The following is a 17,319-nucleotide window of genomic DNA, read 5'->3' as shown; positions in this document are numbered from 1 at the left end:
GAGCTAGCTTGACGTTGATTGGACCGCAACGCTTACGACGCTACGATGCGACTAATGTAGAACCAGCTTTATGTATGGTCTACAATGGCAGTATCAGGCTGCGGTCCACTTGACGCTACAAACGCTTCGAAGCGTTTGAGCGACCAATTAGAATAAAGAATTTTACGAATTGACTAATCAAAGAATACTTCGAAGCGTTTGTAGCGTCAAGTGGACCGCAGCCTCAGTTAGTCCGGATCTACAATAGGTGTTTTAAGACTTAAGCCATAAGAAATTGATCAATAACCCCGGATCTACAATAGGGTTTTAAGCCTTAAGTCATAAGAAATGGACTATAATTGGTCAGTTTCTTACGGCTTAAGTCTTAAAACATCTATTGTAGATCCGGACTTACAGTCGAATCCGAGGGGAATAATCGACTATGATTTGCCCATTTCTTATGATTTAAGGCTTAAAACCCGATTGTAGATCCGGGGTAATGGTTGAGGCTGTAAGAGTAAGAAATTGACCAATTACAGTCGATTATTCTTTTTACATTTAACTGTAATTGGTCAATTTGTTACTCTTACAGTCTCATCCACTACTGCTACTGCAGTATAGATCATGCATAATACACCGTCTACAATGAACAGTAGCAGTAGAAACTGTAAACATGTCGGGAATAAGCTGGTTTTCCAGCTAAGCCATGGTTAGTCGATTAACGTCAAATCGATGTTAATTCAATGTCGATTGATGTTAATTCTATATTGATCGATCATTCACTTGTAGCTAGGAATATAACAGAGCGTAGAATAAGTCCGTAAGCGAAATGATTAAAATCCATTACGCTTACTATTCGGAATAGCGCTGATTGGTTGCTTCAATGACGCATTCTCTATTCCGCAGTCCTTTTCCACACCGTGTGATTTCACCCTAAGCGTAACTTGCGTAAACGTAACTTGTATCAACCAATCAAATCTTATCAAATCGTATCAAATTTTATCAGCTACTACGCTGCATGTGAAAGTAGCCTTAAACCTTGTGTCCATGACACAATAGCCCGTATTTAGAACGCGCTTTTATCTCTGAAATTCTATAATATGCGTGACGTAAAGTATAATGTGTTAACGCGCTAATATTGTGGTGAGCGCGTTTTGGGTATCAATCATGAAACTTTTTTCTCAAGAGTGAAAAATAAAAAGTGAAAAATTTCTCCATTAACTTCAATGGTAAAAATTTTCACTTTTACTTTCCATCCTAGGGATAAAGTTTCATAATCGATATCCTAAATACGGGCTTCTGATTCCGGTCAATCCGGATCTACAATGCGTTCCGATTTTCACTGCCAGTGCTAAAACTATGCAGTATATGTTACATACGCTATAAATTTTCAGCACTGGCAGTGCGGGCGCGTTCACACCGGAAAAGCAGAAAGCGGAAAAGCAGCAGCCAATCAGAATTCGCGCTGGTAGTCGACAATTTCGGCTTTTTGAATATCGGAACGCACCCAATAGGTGTTTTAAGCCTTAAGCCATAAAGATGCATTCACATGCAAGCTTCAAGCAGTGGAAGCAGTAACCTATCAGCTGGACAATACGGGCAGTGGTGTAAAAAATATTTTTTACGCCACCATAAAAATCCTCGTTGATTGGTTGCTGCTTCCACTACTTGATGCTTGACACTTGCATGTGAATGCACCTTAAGAAATTGACCAATTACAGTCGAATGAGAGGAGAATAAATTCGCTCAAGCACGCGTATTTGCACTACGCATCGCAAGCTCCAACATGCTCCAACATGCTCCTACCATAGCTCCTACTCAGGGTGCGATTACATGAAGCGCGGAAACGCGGAAATGCGTAACCAATCAGAAGCAATTCGCTGTTATAGTTTCGCGTCTCACCGATTACTGATTGGTTGCGCGTTTCCGTGTTTCCACGCTCATGTAAAGCCGGAATCAGACTAAGCATTGAAGATTGAGATTGAAGATTGAAAGATTGAAATTTGACCAATCAAAACAATAGAAGCTAAAATCCCTTTGTCCTCATTGGTCAAATTTCAATCTTCACTCTTCAATCTCAATCTTCAATGCGTAGTCTGATTTCAGTCTAAGGCCGGTATTCATAGTCGATTCTTATTTCAAGACCGTGTTAGGCCGGAATCAGACTACGCATTGAAGATTGAAATCGAAGATTGAAGATTGAAATTTGACCAATGAGGGCAAAGGAATTTTAGCTCCTATTGTTTTGATTAGTCAAATTTCAATCTTTCAATCTTCATCTTCAATCTCAATCTTCAATCTCAATCTTTAATGCCTAGTCTGATTCCGGCCTTAAGTAGTGTCTTAAGACGCTAATGCAGTTTTCTGATTGGTTCGTGACTTCTTAAGATCGTACTTAAGACGGTCTTGAATATAAGAACTGACTATGAATACCGGCCTAAATGTCGCTCGCGACATTGCGGTGCGACTAATGTAGAACCAGCTTTAGTTGCATCGCAACGCCGCAAGCGTGTCGCAGCGTTGGAGTCCAATCAGAATCGAGCTAACTTGATGTTGATTGGACTGCAACGCTTGTGACGCTGCGATGCGACTAATGTAGAACCAGCTTAATGTAGAACCAGCTTAATGGCACTCTCAAGCGCGTTAGAGTGAGTAAGCTATGGTAGGAGCATATTGGAACTAGAGACCCTTTAATCAGAGACTGGCCATAGAGAAATTTGACGAAATTCTTATGGGCTGCGTTCAGCAGACTCAACAGTTTTGCAACCGTTTTATGATTGTCTGCTGAGATAGGACCATTCTTCTAGATCTAAAAGTATGATCCAATTAGCGCGAAGGAAATTTCCAACAGTCGCAAAACAAACGTTCTGCTGAACGCAGCCATGGCCAGTCTCTGATTGACTCCGTTTATACGGTTCGATTTACGCCGAAGTTATAACATTGATGTTACGAAATTGACCAATCATAGTCATTTCATTCTTCAGAAAAATGGCTATGATTGGCTAGTTCCGTAACATCGATGTTATAACTTCGGCGTAAATCGGGCCGTGTAAAGACCATTGTCACCAAGCTTAGTTAACTTAACTGGCCAGTTAGTCCATCGGAATTGACCAATCGCATTATTTACTTCAAACAAAATGACAAATGCGATTGGTCAATTCCGATGAATTAACTGGCCAGTAGGCCTATTCTGTAATTTTTTAACGACAATTTTACTAGCTAGGGATGTCGTTGCGCAGGTATTTTACGTGGTGAAAAAACTGCGCAACGACAATATAACGATACCGAACTGTCGTTAAGGGGAGATATACAGTTTGAACGAGGAAAAAAACTCATTTTTGAAAATTTTTTTTCAAGGTGAAGTTTTTATTCAAATCAATCGAAACTTTTTTACAATTATAAGTGTATCCATGTAGTATACAAAAATATTTTTTTTAAATTTTTGTCAACAAAATGGCGTCCGTTAGATGGCGTTGAAAAAGTCGTTGTGTTTTGCTTGTGCCGGCTCTCCTGGTCGCAATTTTGATCTGAAATGAAAAAATCAAAAAAATTTACATCAATTACATTCACAGTTAGTAGATGAATTGAAAAAAAAGTGAAAAAAAAAAAAATTTGCACTTTTGGCGTAACTTTTTCGAAAAAATCAACATTTTTTCCGCCATTTTATCACATTTTTTCATATTTAATAATAAAATATTACAATAATTTTTAATTCATATAGAAGGTAATACTATAATAAAGAAATCCTATAAGTTTCAGCTCAATCGGATAATTAGTTTTCGAGTTATCACCGGCATAAACTCCGAAAATGCTGTTTTGAGAAAAACGCGTTGAAATTTTTAATTATCGAAAAATCGTACTTACACTTTAATCAGCAATCCCGGGACCATATAACTAGGTCCTTACACATACATATACACACATATAAACGTGTATAATACACTCAGGTATAAAAATTTGTCCCTGAGGATACTTCAAAGCAACACACAATAGAAAAAAGGTCTTCTCGGTCAAGCGTATGTTTATACCTCCTGCGCGCGAAAAAGGCGACTTCGAAAAACGATGAAAAAAAAACACTTGGAGTTCGAATTTCGAAAAAAGGGTTTCAGGAGCGTATTCTACGGGAAATTTACTAACTTTTTATTCAAAAAATAATTACTTGTATTTTTTGGTCATTCTAACTGTATATCCCCCCTTAAAAGTTACAGAATAGCCCTACAGTTAAGTTAACTGAGCTTGGTGACAGTGGCCCTAAACGTAGTCAATGGTTGCGTTCAGCAGACTCAACAGTTTTGCAACCGTTTTATGATTGTCTGCTGAGATAGGACCATTCTTCTAGATCTAAAAGTATGATCCAATTAGCGCGAAGGAAACTTACAACAGTTGCAAAACAAACGTTCTGCTGAACGCACCCATTGAAGGGTTTCTAATTGGAACATGTTGGAGCATACAACGCGAACAAACCTCTAGAGATATCATAGGGAAGTTGCATGATCGCGTCTAGATACACGTCATGCAATATCGTATTTACGAACCTACCCTAGAGTGTATATACGGATAGAATGTGTGCGAGTGCGTCGACGCGTATCACGTTATCTCGCTCTTCATATCTCGTGTATATCACGTTTGTTGATGCTACTCGCCTCTTTCGCGATTCTTTTACGGGCGGCAAAAGCAAGACACGCCGGCTTCTCGGCAAAAGGTTCCTTACATACGCGAACGACGTTAAACGGGCTTGTGATTACGCGTCTTAGGAAATCTCTAGGGGCAGAATCGCGGAGGGTCTCTGTGCCTGTGCGCGACACACGGACGGTCGGACGTTGTCATTTGAAAACGGAAGCCATCTTGTGGCCGAGGCTCCCATATCATACGGGGAATAATAGTTCCACAGCTATTTGTTCCGATAAATTGCTTTGTATCTCACCAAATACGTCTAGACTATGCATGAACCATTTTATCACACGTTCACATAGCCATGGCTGCGACAAGAAAGTTGCAAGGTGAGGAGAAAGTGTTACCAGCGTGTTTACATTTGGATATATCGCTCGTTCCTGTCTCTTGCCGCGGTCGCCGCTGCATCGGACTGGACGAGTCATCCGGGTCGTCGCGTGTTCCCAGCTTTGTTGCCGGTCTCCCGCGATTCCGCCATGAAGGCGCTTTTGCGAATCGCGCCAAGTCGCTGACTCGGCGCGATCATGAACGGCACGATTCCCGGCATACAACATATCGCGAGGCGCCAATCCAGCATCATAGCCCAAATGGCTACAATGGTTTGCAATGATGCGGACGACCCGGGTTCATGGACTCTACTTCGCTTTGTCTCACTTACCTCCTACAATCGCGATGGGTCTTCCACCGTGCAGAACACGACTTTTTATTTTGTCATAACCTTTACAGATTTTAAACTTCAACTTTTTTAATTAATTACAATAGTGCGAGTCATACGCTGTGTACCTTGAAACCTGTTTCACTATGCTTAAGCCTATCCTTTGTCATTGCACTGGATTGCACTAAAACTTCCTATTCTTTTGGCTTTCGCCAAACTTCAAATATATATCCATTTTTTTACATACAATACATACTGTAGTTCAGTTACAAAGAACAGATTTCTTGCTACAAATTATTTATGTTTTTAGATGTAGAATGTGAATGTTCTTTATTCTAAGATAATTATTTAAAAATGAAGTTTTTTTTATTATATTTTTTGTGATCATCGTACATACTTCGGCTGTGTTCTGTTATTCACTGCAAGTATTAAACATCTATAGTTCACATTATTATATACTATATATTTTCAGTACTTGTAAGATGCTTTCCATTTGGTGATACAAATCGACACAAGCATCAATCTATCTTTCTTGACATTCAGTCAATGATGCTTGTGTTGACTTGTGTCATCAAATGGAAAGAATCTATAGTGAATACATAACAAAACTTAGCCTTTGTTTTCTTCTTCATCCATCAAATACAGTTTGTCAAGGGATTCTGGGAACATCCTTAGAATGTTGCTTGAAAGTCTGTGCTGTATGTAGATTTTGATCTCATAAAAATCCTATTTATAATATATGATACGTCTTTTTTAAAAATTCTCTTGTGATACAAATATAAATGTGAAACTTATACAAATTATTATTTACAGTATTTATTTTAAGTGAAGAATAAATTAATTATAATATTAAGTGAAACTTCAATTTGTCACTTTTGGCCAAAAAAACAAATTAATTTAAAAACTTTGGAAATAATTTATACAATTTATTTATGAATCAAAATAAGCATTGAGAAATGAAGAAAACTGATAAATTTGTTATTTTTTTATATTAAAATCTTTTCTATTTTAAATAACTTTTAAGTGAAATTAAACAATTTATATCAAGGGACTAAATATAAGACAATATAATAATTTGTATATGTGTTGTATTTCAGGTGAAATAGATCGGTGCCTTAAAAAAGTAACGGAAGGTGTGGAAACCTTTGAAGATATTTGGCAAAAAGTTCATAATGCCACGAACAGCAATCAGAAAGAAAAGTACGAGGCTGATCTCAAAAAGGAAATCAAGAAACTTCAAAGGTTACGCGATCAAATTAAGAGCTGGATCGCGTCGGGTGAAATAAAGGATAAGAGTACACTTCTGGACTATCGGAAGTTGATTGAGACTGTTAGTATATTTGCACATAACATGTACTTCTAACGATCAAGTTAAAGCAAAATACGTTAAAATAAATAAATTGTAAGTAAATTATATAGTAAATGTTTTTATGCTTTATAGCAAATGGAAAGATTTAAAGTTGTAGAAAGAGAGACAAAAACAAAAGCTTATTCTAAAGAAGGTTTAGGCGCTGCTCAGAAATTGGACCCAGCTCAGAAGGAGAAAGATGAGGTTACTAATTGGCTTGCCAATTCCATAGACGCTCTCAATCTGCAGGTACTTGTCTTCATATTGATGATATCTTGGATAAATTTTGATAATGATTGAATATAAGTTGCTGTAACATGTTTATCATCATTTTTAATGTAGATGGATACATTTGAATCAGAAATAGAATCGTTACAAGCGGGAAAGAAGAAAAGGATAGACAAAGATAAGCAAGATAGGGTGGATGAATTGAAGGCAAAGCTCGACAAACACCGCTACCATATCCGTAAATTGGAGACATTATTACGTATGCTTGATAATATGTCTGTCGAAGTCAATACAGTAAGCGTTTTCAGATTGGCATAATATGAAGCGATCGTGTAACAAGTTATATTAGACAATTCTATTAATTTCTCTATGAAATTCTTAACAGATCAAGAGGATAAAGGACGATGTTGAGTATTATATCGAATCTTCGCAAGATCCCGATTTTGAGGAAAACGAATATATTTACGATGATATTATCGGCCTTGATGAAGTTGAGTTGTCGGGAGTTGGCATCCCTTCATCAGCAACAACAGATAGTAACAACAGCAATGAAACCGGAGGAACGCCAACCTCAACTAATTCCTGTACTTCGCCTATACCATCGCCGTCGTTGAGCTCCACTATGCATAACCATTCGAGCGATAGTTCTACAGATAATGACAAGAAAACCAAGGTGTGGGTCCTTTCATTCTCCATTTTTATTCGAGAAAGTCGAAAAGGGGATCGATACCTCATTTTCGAAGGAATCAAGCCATACAGAATTGAGAAGTACAGATCGATAAGCCTTGTCGAGATCTACTTGATGCGGATATATGGAGCATCGCTTTCAATGTCTTTGATTTCAGCCTGTGAAACCAACAGCAGTCAGGCCGCTACTGAATACGCAAGCGAGCATTCCAACCACGGGAAGCACTGCCACTATAAAATCGAACATGTTATCGAGCAGCACTCCAAGCAAAACCATTCCCATGACACCTAGCCATAGCTCGCCTAGTTCTACGAGCAATCACATTGCCACGACTAATGCCGGCAATTTCGCCACCGTAGCTGCCTCGCACAGCAATTCGCAAGCCATCCATTCTACCTCCAACAAAACATCTAGTAAGACATTTCATTTTTTTTCTTACACAACTAACAATTCATGTTTGTGGAAACTAATGTTCTGAAAGATCAATTCGCGCTCTCGTACATATGTCTCGGTAGATAACATTAAATCTTTTTTTTTTGTAGCTCACAACAGTGAGAATAATATCTTATCATCATCATCTACGTCCAGTGTTACGTCGAATGTGCCGCAAACGGTTGCGCAACAGCACAATAATAATCCGGCGCCGGCACAGACGACGCACGTATTGCACAGTCAACAGAGTCAAAATCACAATAGTGAAACGGAAATGACTACACCGGTACCGCCATCTTCGTCGCCGCAATCGTCGGTCAGCAGTAGATCCTCGCCGATGCCCGCAAACTCCTGCTCGCCAGCACCGTCCACTGCCAATGGTCTCATCCCTAAGCTTCCTGATGGAAGCATGTCCTCTTTAAAATCCATTGCCCAACAAGTAATTGTCCGAGCAGGTCTCGAGATACCACCTTCCGAGCCGAATAGAAACATCTTTGACAGTGCCAAGACGAGCAACAGTAGCAACAACAATGCCACGTCGGAAGCACACATTCCTCCGCTGCTTGGGGTCGCGCCCCTGGGGCCTGTACCGTTACAGAAGGAGCACCAGCTGCAGTTCCAAATGATGGAAGCCGCCTACTATCATATGCCGCATCCGTCTGACTCGGAAAGATTACGTTCATATTTGCCGAGAAATACATGCACCACGCCACCTTATTATCAGCAGGTACATTTCTTTAATCCGATGCTAAAGCCGTAATTCGCTCTCCGCATAGCGAACGCTGCTAATGTACACATGTTCTCCGTTTAGGTTCAGCTTCCCCATTCGGATACTGTGGAGTTCTTCCAACGTCTTTCTACAGAAACTTTGTTCTTCATATTTTATTATATGGAGGGGTCTAAGGGGCAGTATTTAGCAGCAAAGGCTTTGAAAAAACAAAGTTGGAGGTTTCACACCAAGTATATGATGTGGTTTCAGAGGCATGAGGAACCGAAAATTATTAATGAGGAATACGAGCAGGTTAGTGCATCTTTTTTTTTTTAACTTAATTTTTGTGGGAAAATGGGTAATTATAAGAACTCGTTTAAAAATCATCTAAAATGAGTAATTTAAAGGAATCATCAAGAGATAAGATAGGAATAAACTGATCATTTGACAGCACACATCTTAGACATGTTTAATTACGTTCTATAAGAATCGCTTGCGTTTCAGGGAACGTACATCTATTTCGACTACGAAAAATGGGGGCAGAGGAAAAAAGAAGGATTTACTTTTGAATACAAGTACTTAGAGGACAGAGATCTGAACTAACAGTTCTGTCACTCATTGAGTCTTCGAAATATGCCGTTTCTGTACCGGTATTGTGTTATCTGAACTTTAGAAGATAATTCTGTTCGGTATAAAATCGGTAGAGTCCAACATAAGAGAAAAAAAATCAGTTTATAAAAAGAACAAATTTGTGCATAGAAAGCAATGAAAGCATTTCATTATATTTCGATGTTGCGATGACAAAATCTTTCTTAATCCTTTTTTTTCAATAAAGGATAGATCAAACGAAAAAAAAGAATGAAAAAAGATACAAGCAAAGATTGTATGGGAAATAATTATTGTAAATGATACCGAGAAAGCAAAGAGGGAGATTGGAGGGACAATGAAGAAAGAAGCATTGCAGAAACACATTGAATGATTCAGTATGCTGTGTGATAACGGGAAGAATGAAAGAAGAGAGCGTGAGAGAGGGAGAGAAAGGATGATATACTTGCTGGCGACTGACTCTGTAATACCAGTACAAACATGCGTGCGGCCCGTCTGCTGTCTGGCGGAGGGCGGTCATGCTATGGTACGTCTTAATGTTAGATTATAAGTAGCCTTTTTGTATAAAGTGTATCGAGGTATAAAACCCTTAAATTGAATTAATGTACAGAATGTGTAGAAATAGTGAATAATAATATTATGGAATATATTTTATTTCTCATTTGAATGAAACCTAAGTTGTTTCGATTTTTGTTGACGCACTAGCACATCATCTCAACCTATGTTTGGAAAACATTCCATCCATCGTGATTAGAATCCGCTTTTGAAATAGGTTACTTATATGCGTTCTAACGATTGATAAGGCCGGGGCTCGTCGTCGAAGTTTGAGATTGTACCGCGTATTGTTAACAGTAGCGTGATAGGCGTGATAGTAAGCTTTTCATGCTACAGACTTTGCAAGATAGACATTTCCTCAGATTATGATACTTTATAAGCATTTCAACTTTACTCGTCGAGTGACGTTAATCGCTGTCGATATGCATGTGCATATCTGTTTAATCGAGAATCGCAAAGAGGAGTCATACTGTGCGAATTTATTTATTATAAACTCAGTATTATCGCAGTAATATTAACGTATCGTAAATACATTAATATCTGAATAAATTGCTGATACTATGAAACATTATTATAAAACAAGATTAAGTACGTCGTAATTGTTCCGTAATTGTTTCGAAAAAAAAAGGAAAGAAAAAATATCTATTAGTATATCCAATGTTATACTAACACGTTACAGAAACGTAATGATTGTTATCATTTTTTAATATTAAAGTATTTTGTACATATAATATTTACAATTCTTTAATTGTATTAAACATTGTTGACCATGTTGTAAGAATAGTATCAGCATTTAAAATAAATAATTTCGCATAGGATCGTCACATCGTAACGACTCCTTTTTATGAATGCGTCATTCATTATCACAAAAACCTTCGACAACGAGATTAAATATACATCCCCTTTCCCTAGTAATAAAAACTAAGTTGAGATTCTCATACAATTATTTAACGGGATAGAAATGAAATTTCATTACTGAATAAAGCGTAGCGTATATATGTACTTTAAGCAGATACTCTTGTTGCAGAGATTTCGGCAATCGATATTATTTGCATGATGGAATCACACGATCATGCTTTTTTCAAATTTATTTTAATTTATCGGAGAGATTTTAAACATTATACATATATAAAGGAACAGCGGTAAATACGACGCGGCAAATGTTTACGAGATTACAGCATACGTTATAATATTTTTAATCCTTTGCGGCATAGTGACATATCCATATGTTATCTTTCACTATCAGTTTTTGCGATTTTTACAAATTTTTTACATATTTTTTACGTTTTTTTACTTTTTTGTAACATGAGTCTCCTGTAAGGTGTCACATCTTGTGGTATCACATCTTGATCTCCCACAAAATCTAAGTATTAAGTTTTATTGAAATTAGGCTGATAGAAAAGTGTATGCCGTAAAGGGTTAACACATTAAGTCCCAGAAGTCTGCGATTTTCTATTTTAAATCCTGTTATACATCAGGTTTTAATCAAAATTTTTAGATTCTAATTGATATTTAGACATAAAAGAATTGCTTTTTTCGAAAATCTAGTTTGTAATGAAATGTCTGAGAGAAAAAAAGATATAAAAGTTGGAAGAAGTGAACTCTGCTTTTTTATTGACAAGTATTCAACTAATAAGTGATTTCATCTAGCTTTTTTAATAGAATATATCGATACATATATATATATATATAATTATTACAGATCACTTAAATAATAATTATATCGATTTATTATATTAAAAAAGATAGACGAAATCATTTATTAGTTGAATATTTATCAGTACAAAGTCAGGAATCATTTATATTTTTTATTTCCACTTTCATATCTTTTCTTAATATCCTATCCTATTGCTAATCAGATTTTCTAAAAAGCAACTTTTTTTACACCTAAATACCAACTAAAAATGTTGAGTAAAATCTAAGTTACAAGGTTTTAAAACACGTAAAATTCTGTTAAGACTTAACGATTAATCTGGGCACGAGATCGGCCGCGATTCCGACTACGTTCAAAACTTTGTGTTTGCTGACGATTTTATTAAGTACTTGCTTGCACATAAAATGTGTTTGTTAACTAGCTTGCATCAAATTGATAACCGAGTTAAATGCGTGATGAATATCACAGTTAAAAATTGCAGCATTTTTAATTAATGCTTTTTGCAAAAACAAAACGACAATGATAAAACACCGAAAAATATTCTCCAAGCACGTTTATATTTGTTGATCAGCGCGATATGTGATTATGTGCACCGCTAAGCGGTTTCAAACGATCACGAAAAATAATAAGGATCTGTTGCCACTTTATACAATTAATAATCTCCTAGCGATTAGAGGATGCATCGTAGTTGTAAATTCGAAGGAATACTTCCCGTGTTTCTTGTACCGTATTTTGTACTACAAAAACTTGTACAATGGATTACTGATTTTCCATAGAAGTTTGATGAAAACGAATCAATTATCGATTTTACAGTAGTGTAAAAGTTGTACATAACGATCGTTATAACACTTTTCTGCTGTAGGGACGAACGTGCTTTCCTTTGTCTGCATTTCTTCTTGTAAACGGGATTTCTGCTTATGTGATAACACTCAAATAGAAGCGTGCAAGAGAAAGAAGACCTCCGTTTGTTGTTATATAATAACAAATTTTGTCTTCGATGCTTCGAATTAATTTCCCCTAACGCGTTCACTGCAAATGATGAAGAAATTGTGATTTTACTTAATAATATATTTTATTGTGATTATTTGAGTGATATTTAAATACCATACTGCTTTGTGCAAAGACTTCAAGTCGTTAAAATACAGTACTAATTTCTTCAGTATAACAATGTTTATCTTATTGCTTGAGTTAATTATATTTCAAGTCTTATATACAGGAGCATATCTTCGTACAAGTTTCCGTCCTATCATTTATCCGCTAATCCAGTTAAGCTTGCGCTACTAGATTATGCACGATTCCTAATTCTTGATTCGTAGTTTTCGTTATTTATATGAGATATTCGTGAACAGTGAATGAGCAAATTTGTCGGATTTGTTACTTATCGAACTTCAATTCGCCAGCGGAGTGGCGTTTTTATAACAAACTCAAAGGACGCAAATTATCACGAAAATCAATCAGTTCATATTAATTCGTGCATAATATTACTCTATACATTAAAATTCATATTTGCCTTCCAGTATTCTAGGATAGCTGATTATAGTAATCAAAATAATCGATTGAAAAATCGATTAGATTATTATGATGGATTTTTCATTATGGTAATTAATCGACTTTCTATAATGTAAATTTAAGTGATAGCTGATCGCATACTTATCTTCTATAAGCACACAGTGTGTTTATAAAAGATATAAAAGAATACTCATGTAATTATAAAATTCCAGGACTAAAGATTATAAAAATCGAAAATTACCATCGAAATATAAAAAATTATAAATTACGATGTGAAAGTCCACATTTGCGAATAACGGAAACCTCAAATAATATCGAACTGTGAATCATGCATATTCTGATATTAATTTTAGAATGACATGACTTTTAACATGAATTCAGAATCTCTAATATATAAAAACATACAGTATATAACAAATATGAGAAAATATATAATGTCTAATGAATATGATTTACGAAAAAAATATTTCTTAATTTGCAAATGAAATATAAGTACAAGGTCGTTGAATTTTTGTTTTTTATTAAATCGTATATTATCGAATAAAATTTCGAACTTGTTAAATCTAATGTGCAGTTATGCGATCTATATTTTGCTATAATCGTATAATTCATATTCGCGTAATTTGATTCGAAGTTTAGCTCGCAACATATGAAGCATGTAAACTTGATTGACTGACAGAGATTGACTGACAATACTTGATCAACTTCTACCGAAATACTGCGAATCCAGCCGGTTAATATTAAAATATTCGTAACAAAGTTCTAATAATATTCCAGTAGTACGGAAGTCATTTTTAAAGTACAAAAGTTGTAAAAAAAATTTTTATTACATTCAAATTAATTGCAATTAATATTAACCATCTTATAAATATCTAATGTCCTTATTTTCTTTTGCTTTTTACTTTCATTCTTTTCCTCACTCCAATAGACTGTTCTGTATCGTCATCCTCGTTGTCACCACCGCGTTTTTTCCGTTTGCCTGACTTTTTGTTATCTTCGATGTTTTTCATGTCCTAAGATGTTACAATAACATTTATATGTAATTATTTATGTCCGTTATCAAATTATACATTGTAAAATTGTTTTTACCATTTTTACTATTCGCTGCGCTTCGCTTACTCTCTCTTGCAGCAACATTACTTCTTCCTCTTCCGTAGGAAATAATGGCAGTTGTTTTGATATCAACTGTTCTATTCGTTGATACAACTCTACGTCGTATTGTGTAACAAATGTGATGGAACGGCCTGATCGACCTGCACGCGCAGTTCGACCTACTCTGTGTATATAATCCTTACTATGTGTAGGGATATCAAAATTGATGACGATATCTACATGCGGAATATCAAGACCTCTACAAGAATAATGCAAAAATGATTACAAATTTATTTTTAATATAAGACATTTCAATATATCTCTTTGATTCAGACTATGAACTAACCTGCTAGCAACATCCGTTGAAATTAAAATAGATCTGTTTTTTGCTTTAAATTTCGTAAGTGCGGCGATTCTCTTGTTCTGCGTCATTTGTCCATGCAAAGGAACCGCCGTGAATCCCAAGTTTCGTAACAATAGAGCAGTCCTTACTGTGTTATTACAGGTCCCGCAAAATATCATGAAACTATTACCCGCCAGTTCATTCAAGATATGTACAAGATATACATCCTGCAACGATCGGTTTATATACAACTATTTTGGTAAATATTTTACAAATATATTACATGTCGTAATTGATATTTTATTTTGTGACTTAATAGTTACATTATTTATATTTCATACCTTGAATTTCACTGGAATAAATACGTAATATTGTTGCAGTTTTTCTACAGTCTGATATTTGGTGGACACTTCAACTTTTACAGGATTTCGTAAGGATGCACGTTGTAACTTCTGCACTTTCTTAGTCATTGTCGCTGAAAATAATAACGTCCTTCTTTCTCGTGGTATTACTCTGAGAATTTTGTCTACCTCTATCTCGAAATCCATGTTCAAGATACGATCTGCCTCGTCCATCACCTTGCAAATAAAACAAATAATAAAAGAAAATGTGATAACTATCAAAATAAATCCGAGTCTCTGATATATATATTTTATATAATTACCAGAAATTTTAGCTGTCGTAAATTGAAGCCCTTTGTGTTCTCCAAGTGGTCGACTAATCTACCAGGGGTAGCAATGATGATATGAGGTTTCTTCTCTAGTATCATTCCCTGCGCATGCATATCCATCCCACCTACTAGCACTACAGTTTTTACGCCAATACTGGAACCTAAAATAATTGTAATGTGAAATAAAAAAGCATTTAATGGACAAAATAAGTAGTTCTTACCTAACGCATCAAATTGCTCTGAGATTTGAAACGCCAATTCTCTTGTAGGCGTCAGTATTAATGCAAAGTATCTCTGAGGATTCTCTAATAACGCTTGTAGTATAGGTAATGCAAAAGCAGCAGTTTTTCCGGATCCAGTCTCTGCTAATCCAATCACATCTTTGCCTATCAGTGGAAAATGGTTGTTACTATTTTTTAGAACTTGATTATAATTAAATTATTGTTTAAATTACCTTGAAGCGTCAAAGGAATAGCTTCTTGTTGAATCCTGGTAGGTTCCTTCCATTTTAAATCTAAACATGTTTTGCAGAGTGTATCCACAAGTCCCTGTAATAACAATTATGTTTTTGTTAATCATTTAAAGTACTACCAAAAGGGGTTCATAAAAATATTTACAATTTATAACTCATATTTTTATAAGTTATTTTAATTATATAATATAGCTTAATATAATAAGTAAACATTACATGAGATGTATTCCTTTTATGCTAAATATTATCCATCCATTTTGCTTGTTCATCATAAAATTTAAAGATTTATTTGTTATAAAGTGCTTGATTTGTATACATTTTTTCAAAATCTTTCAAAAATTTTTTCGACTCAATAATTTCTATAAAATTGTATGCTTGAGGAGGTATCATATTCCAGGGTGCTTGAATAAATATATGCTTTCTCTCTCTCTCTCTCTCTCTCTCTCTCTCTCTCTCTCTCTCGCTTTCTCTTTGCTTTCCTTCTCCCTTCCCTATCCCTTTCTATTTATCTCTTATCGCTAATTTAGTATGTTTAAAAAATAATTATTATATTATATATCTCATCGTTTTCCTTTTCTTCAAGTTCTTAACTACTTTGATAAATTAATAATTCCTAAGATCATAAAAATAAATGGTAATAAGATGTAAAATTTGTTGATATTCATGAAGTGATATAAAATGACAGATATCAAACACAGCATTTTAGCTGTGTATGATTGTGTCGACTTGTGCCATAGTTGGAAAACATACAGTGTTACATATGGTTTTTGCATCGCATGCTCTAACATGCTCCATAGTAATAGAGCTTACAGTGTCGTCTATGTATGTTGTTAGAAAGTACTTTTTAGTAAGCGCTAATCTAATGTAAATAATCGATGTTACTATTCTTACTATTCTACTTTATAAATCTCTTACAATTTCATAATCACAAAGGGCCACAGAAGAGAACTAGGATTTGTAACTTGTTTCAGAAACTGTATAAACATACATATTATTATGATTTACTACCTCAATAATTTTTCATACAAATTTTCATAGGTATTAACGTTTTTTTTTTTCTTGGAGTGTCCCTCGGAGTGAGGGAAAATACGCGTCTTCAGTCCTAACCTTAGGACCACATGACGCAACGAAAAACGTATTAACAATGTGTGCAACTTTGAGGTTATAATTGATATCACTGTGGCTGAATACTTACCAAATCTTTCCACGTGATTCTTTCGACGTTATCTTCATCTTTAGTATCTTCGACTGATTTTTCTAAATTCTCCATATTTTCAGAAATTGAAACTATCAGCACAAATAGTTAAATTATAAATTGGTAATGTTCCAAGATTTTCAAAACTCAGGTCACAACAGTTATGTTTTTTAGCATTTTTCCACTTGCTTCCATTCGCTTCCACCGCGTAACTAGCGATCTTTCTCCACAGTATATACAGTAGCGCAACTCTCACGATTTCACCACAGTATCACTAGCTGCGTTCAGCAGACTCAACAGTTTTGCAACCGTTTTATGATTGTCTGCTGAGATAGGACCATTCTTCTAGATCTAAAAGTATGATCCAATTAGCGCGAAGGAAACTTCCAACAGTTGCAAAACAAACGTTCTGCTGAACGCAGCCTATGTCTAATTTATTTATGCCTATATAATTTAGGAATCGTTTGGGGAAATTTAGGAAAAGCATTTAAACATTTGGGAAATAGTATTTTT

The 17,319-nt window shown here is 35.5% G+C and overlaps 2 protein-coding genes across 3 annotated transcripts; one reads left to right on the top strand and one right to left on the bottom strand.

Moving 5' to 3' along the window:
- The first annotated feature begins 4,954 nt into the window (after positions 1 to 4,954).
- Positions 4,955 to 13,173, top strand: Not3 (CCR4-associated factor Not3). 2 transcript variants are annotated; one of them, XR_001936736.1, is made up of 10 exons: positions 4,955 to 4,979; positions 6,403 to 6,635; positions 6,747 to 6,902; positions 6,996 to 7,175; positions 7,267 to 7,554; positions 7,727 to 7,982; positions 8,112 to 8,728; positions 8,813 to 9,022; positions 9,215 to 9,842; positions 12,388 to 13,173. XR_001936736.1 is itself a non-coding variant. In XM_018451824.1 (9 exons), exons 1-9 carry the CDS (start codon positions 4,955 to 4,957, stop codon positions 9,311 to 9,313), a joined length of 2,064 nt encoding a protein of 687 aa, XP_018307326.1. In that variant the 3' UTR covers positions 9,314 to 10,499. The 2 variants fall into 2 exon arrangements, 1 of the variants encoding a protein (XP_018307326.1); XM_018451824.1 differs by lacking the exon at positions 12,388 to 13,173 and having other exon boundaries at positions 9,215 to 10,499.
- Positions 13,174 to 13,901: 728 nt separating this feature from the next.
- Positions 13,902 to 17,000, bottom strand: pths (porthos). The gene is made up of 8 exons (XM_018451798.1): positions 16,807 to 17,000; positions 15,594 to 15,687; positions 15,361 to 15,525; positions 15,134 to 15,300; positions 14,811 to 15,047; positions 14,473 to 14,696; positions 14,124 to 14,385; positions 13,902 to 14,047 (listed from the first exon to the last, which is right to left on the bottom strand). Exons 1-8 carry the CDS (start codon positions 16,879 to 16,881, stop codon positions 13,916 to 13,918), a joined length of 1,356 nt encoding a protein of 451 aa, XP_018307300.1. The 5' UTR covers positions 16,882 to 17,000; the 3' UTR covers positions 13,902 to 13,915.
- Positions 17,001 to 17,319: the final 319 nt, after the last annotated feature.

This window comes from Mycetomoellerius zeteki, unplaced genomic scaffold (assembly GCF_001594055.1).
Source record: "Mycetomoellerius zeteki isolate Tzet28-1 unplaced genomic scaffold, Tzet1.0 scaffold1065, whole genome shotgun sequence".
Taxonomy (NCBI): domain Eukaryota; kingdom Metazoa; phylum Arthropoda; class Insecta; order Hymenoptera; family Formicidae; genus Mycetomoellerius; species Mycetomoellerius zeteki.
The sequence above is the reverse complement of the archived record's forward strand: the minus strand, read 5'-3'. Positions and strand labels throughout refer to the sequence as shown.

Bases quoted from the DNA above. Each gene is read 5' to 3' on its own strand.
- Not3 (XM_018451824.1), top strand. From the start codon at position 4,955: ATGGCTGCGACAAGAAAGTTGCAAG. The intron at 7,983-8,111 runs GTAAGACATTTC...TTTTTTTTGTAG, and splicing joins TACCTCCAACAAAACATCTA to CTCACAACAGTGAGAATAAT. The intron at 9,023-9,214 runs GTTAGTGCATCT...CTTGCGTTTCAG, and splicing joins TTAATGAGGAATACGAGCAG to GGAACGTACATCTATTTCGA.
- pths (XM_018451798.1), bottom strand. From the start codon at position 16,881: ATGGAGAATTTAGAAAAATCAGTCGAAGATACTAAAGATGAAGATAAC. The intron at 15,688-16,806 runs GTAAGTATTCAG...TTGTTATTACAG, and splicing joins GAATCACGTGGAAAGATTTG to GGACTTGTGGATACACTCTG. The intron at 14,386-14,472 runs GTTAGTTCATAG...TTATTCTTGTAG, and splicing joins TCAACGGATGTTGCTAGCAG to AGGTCTTGATATTCCGCATG.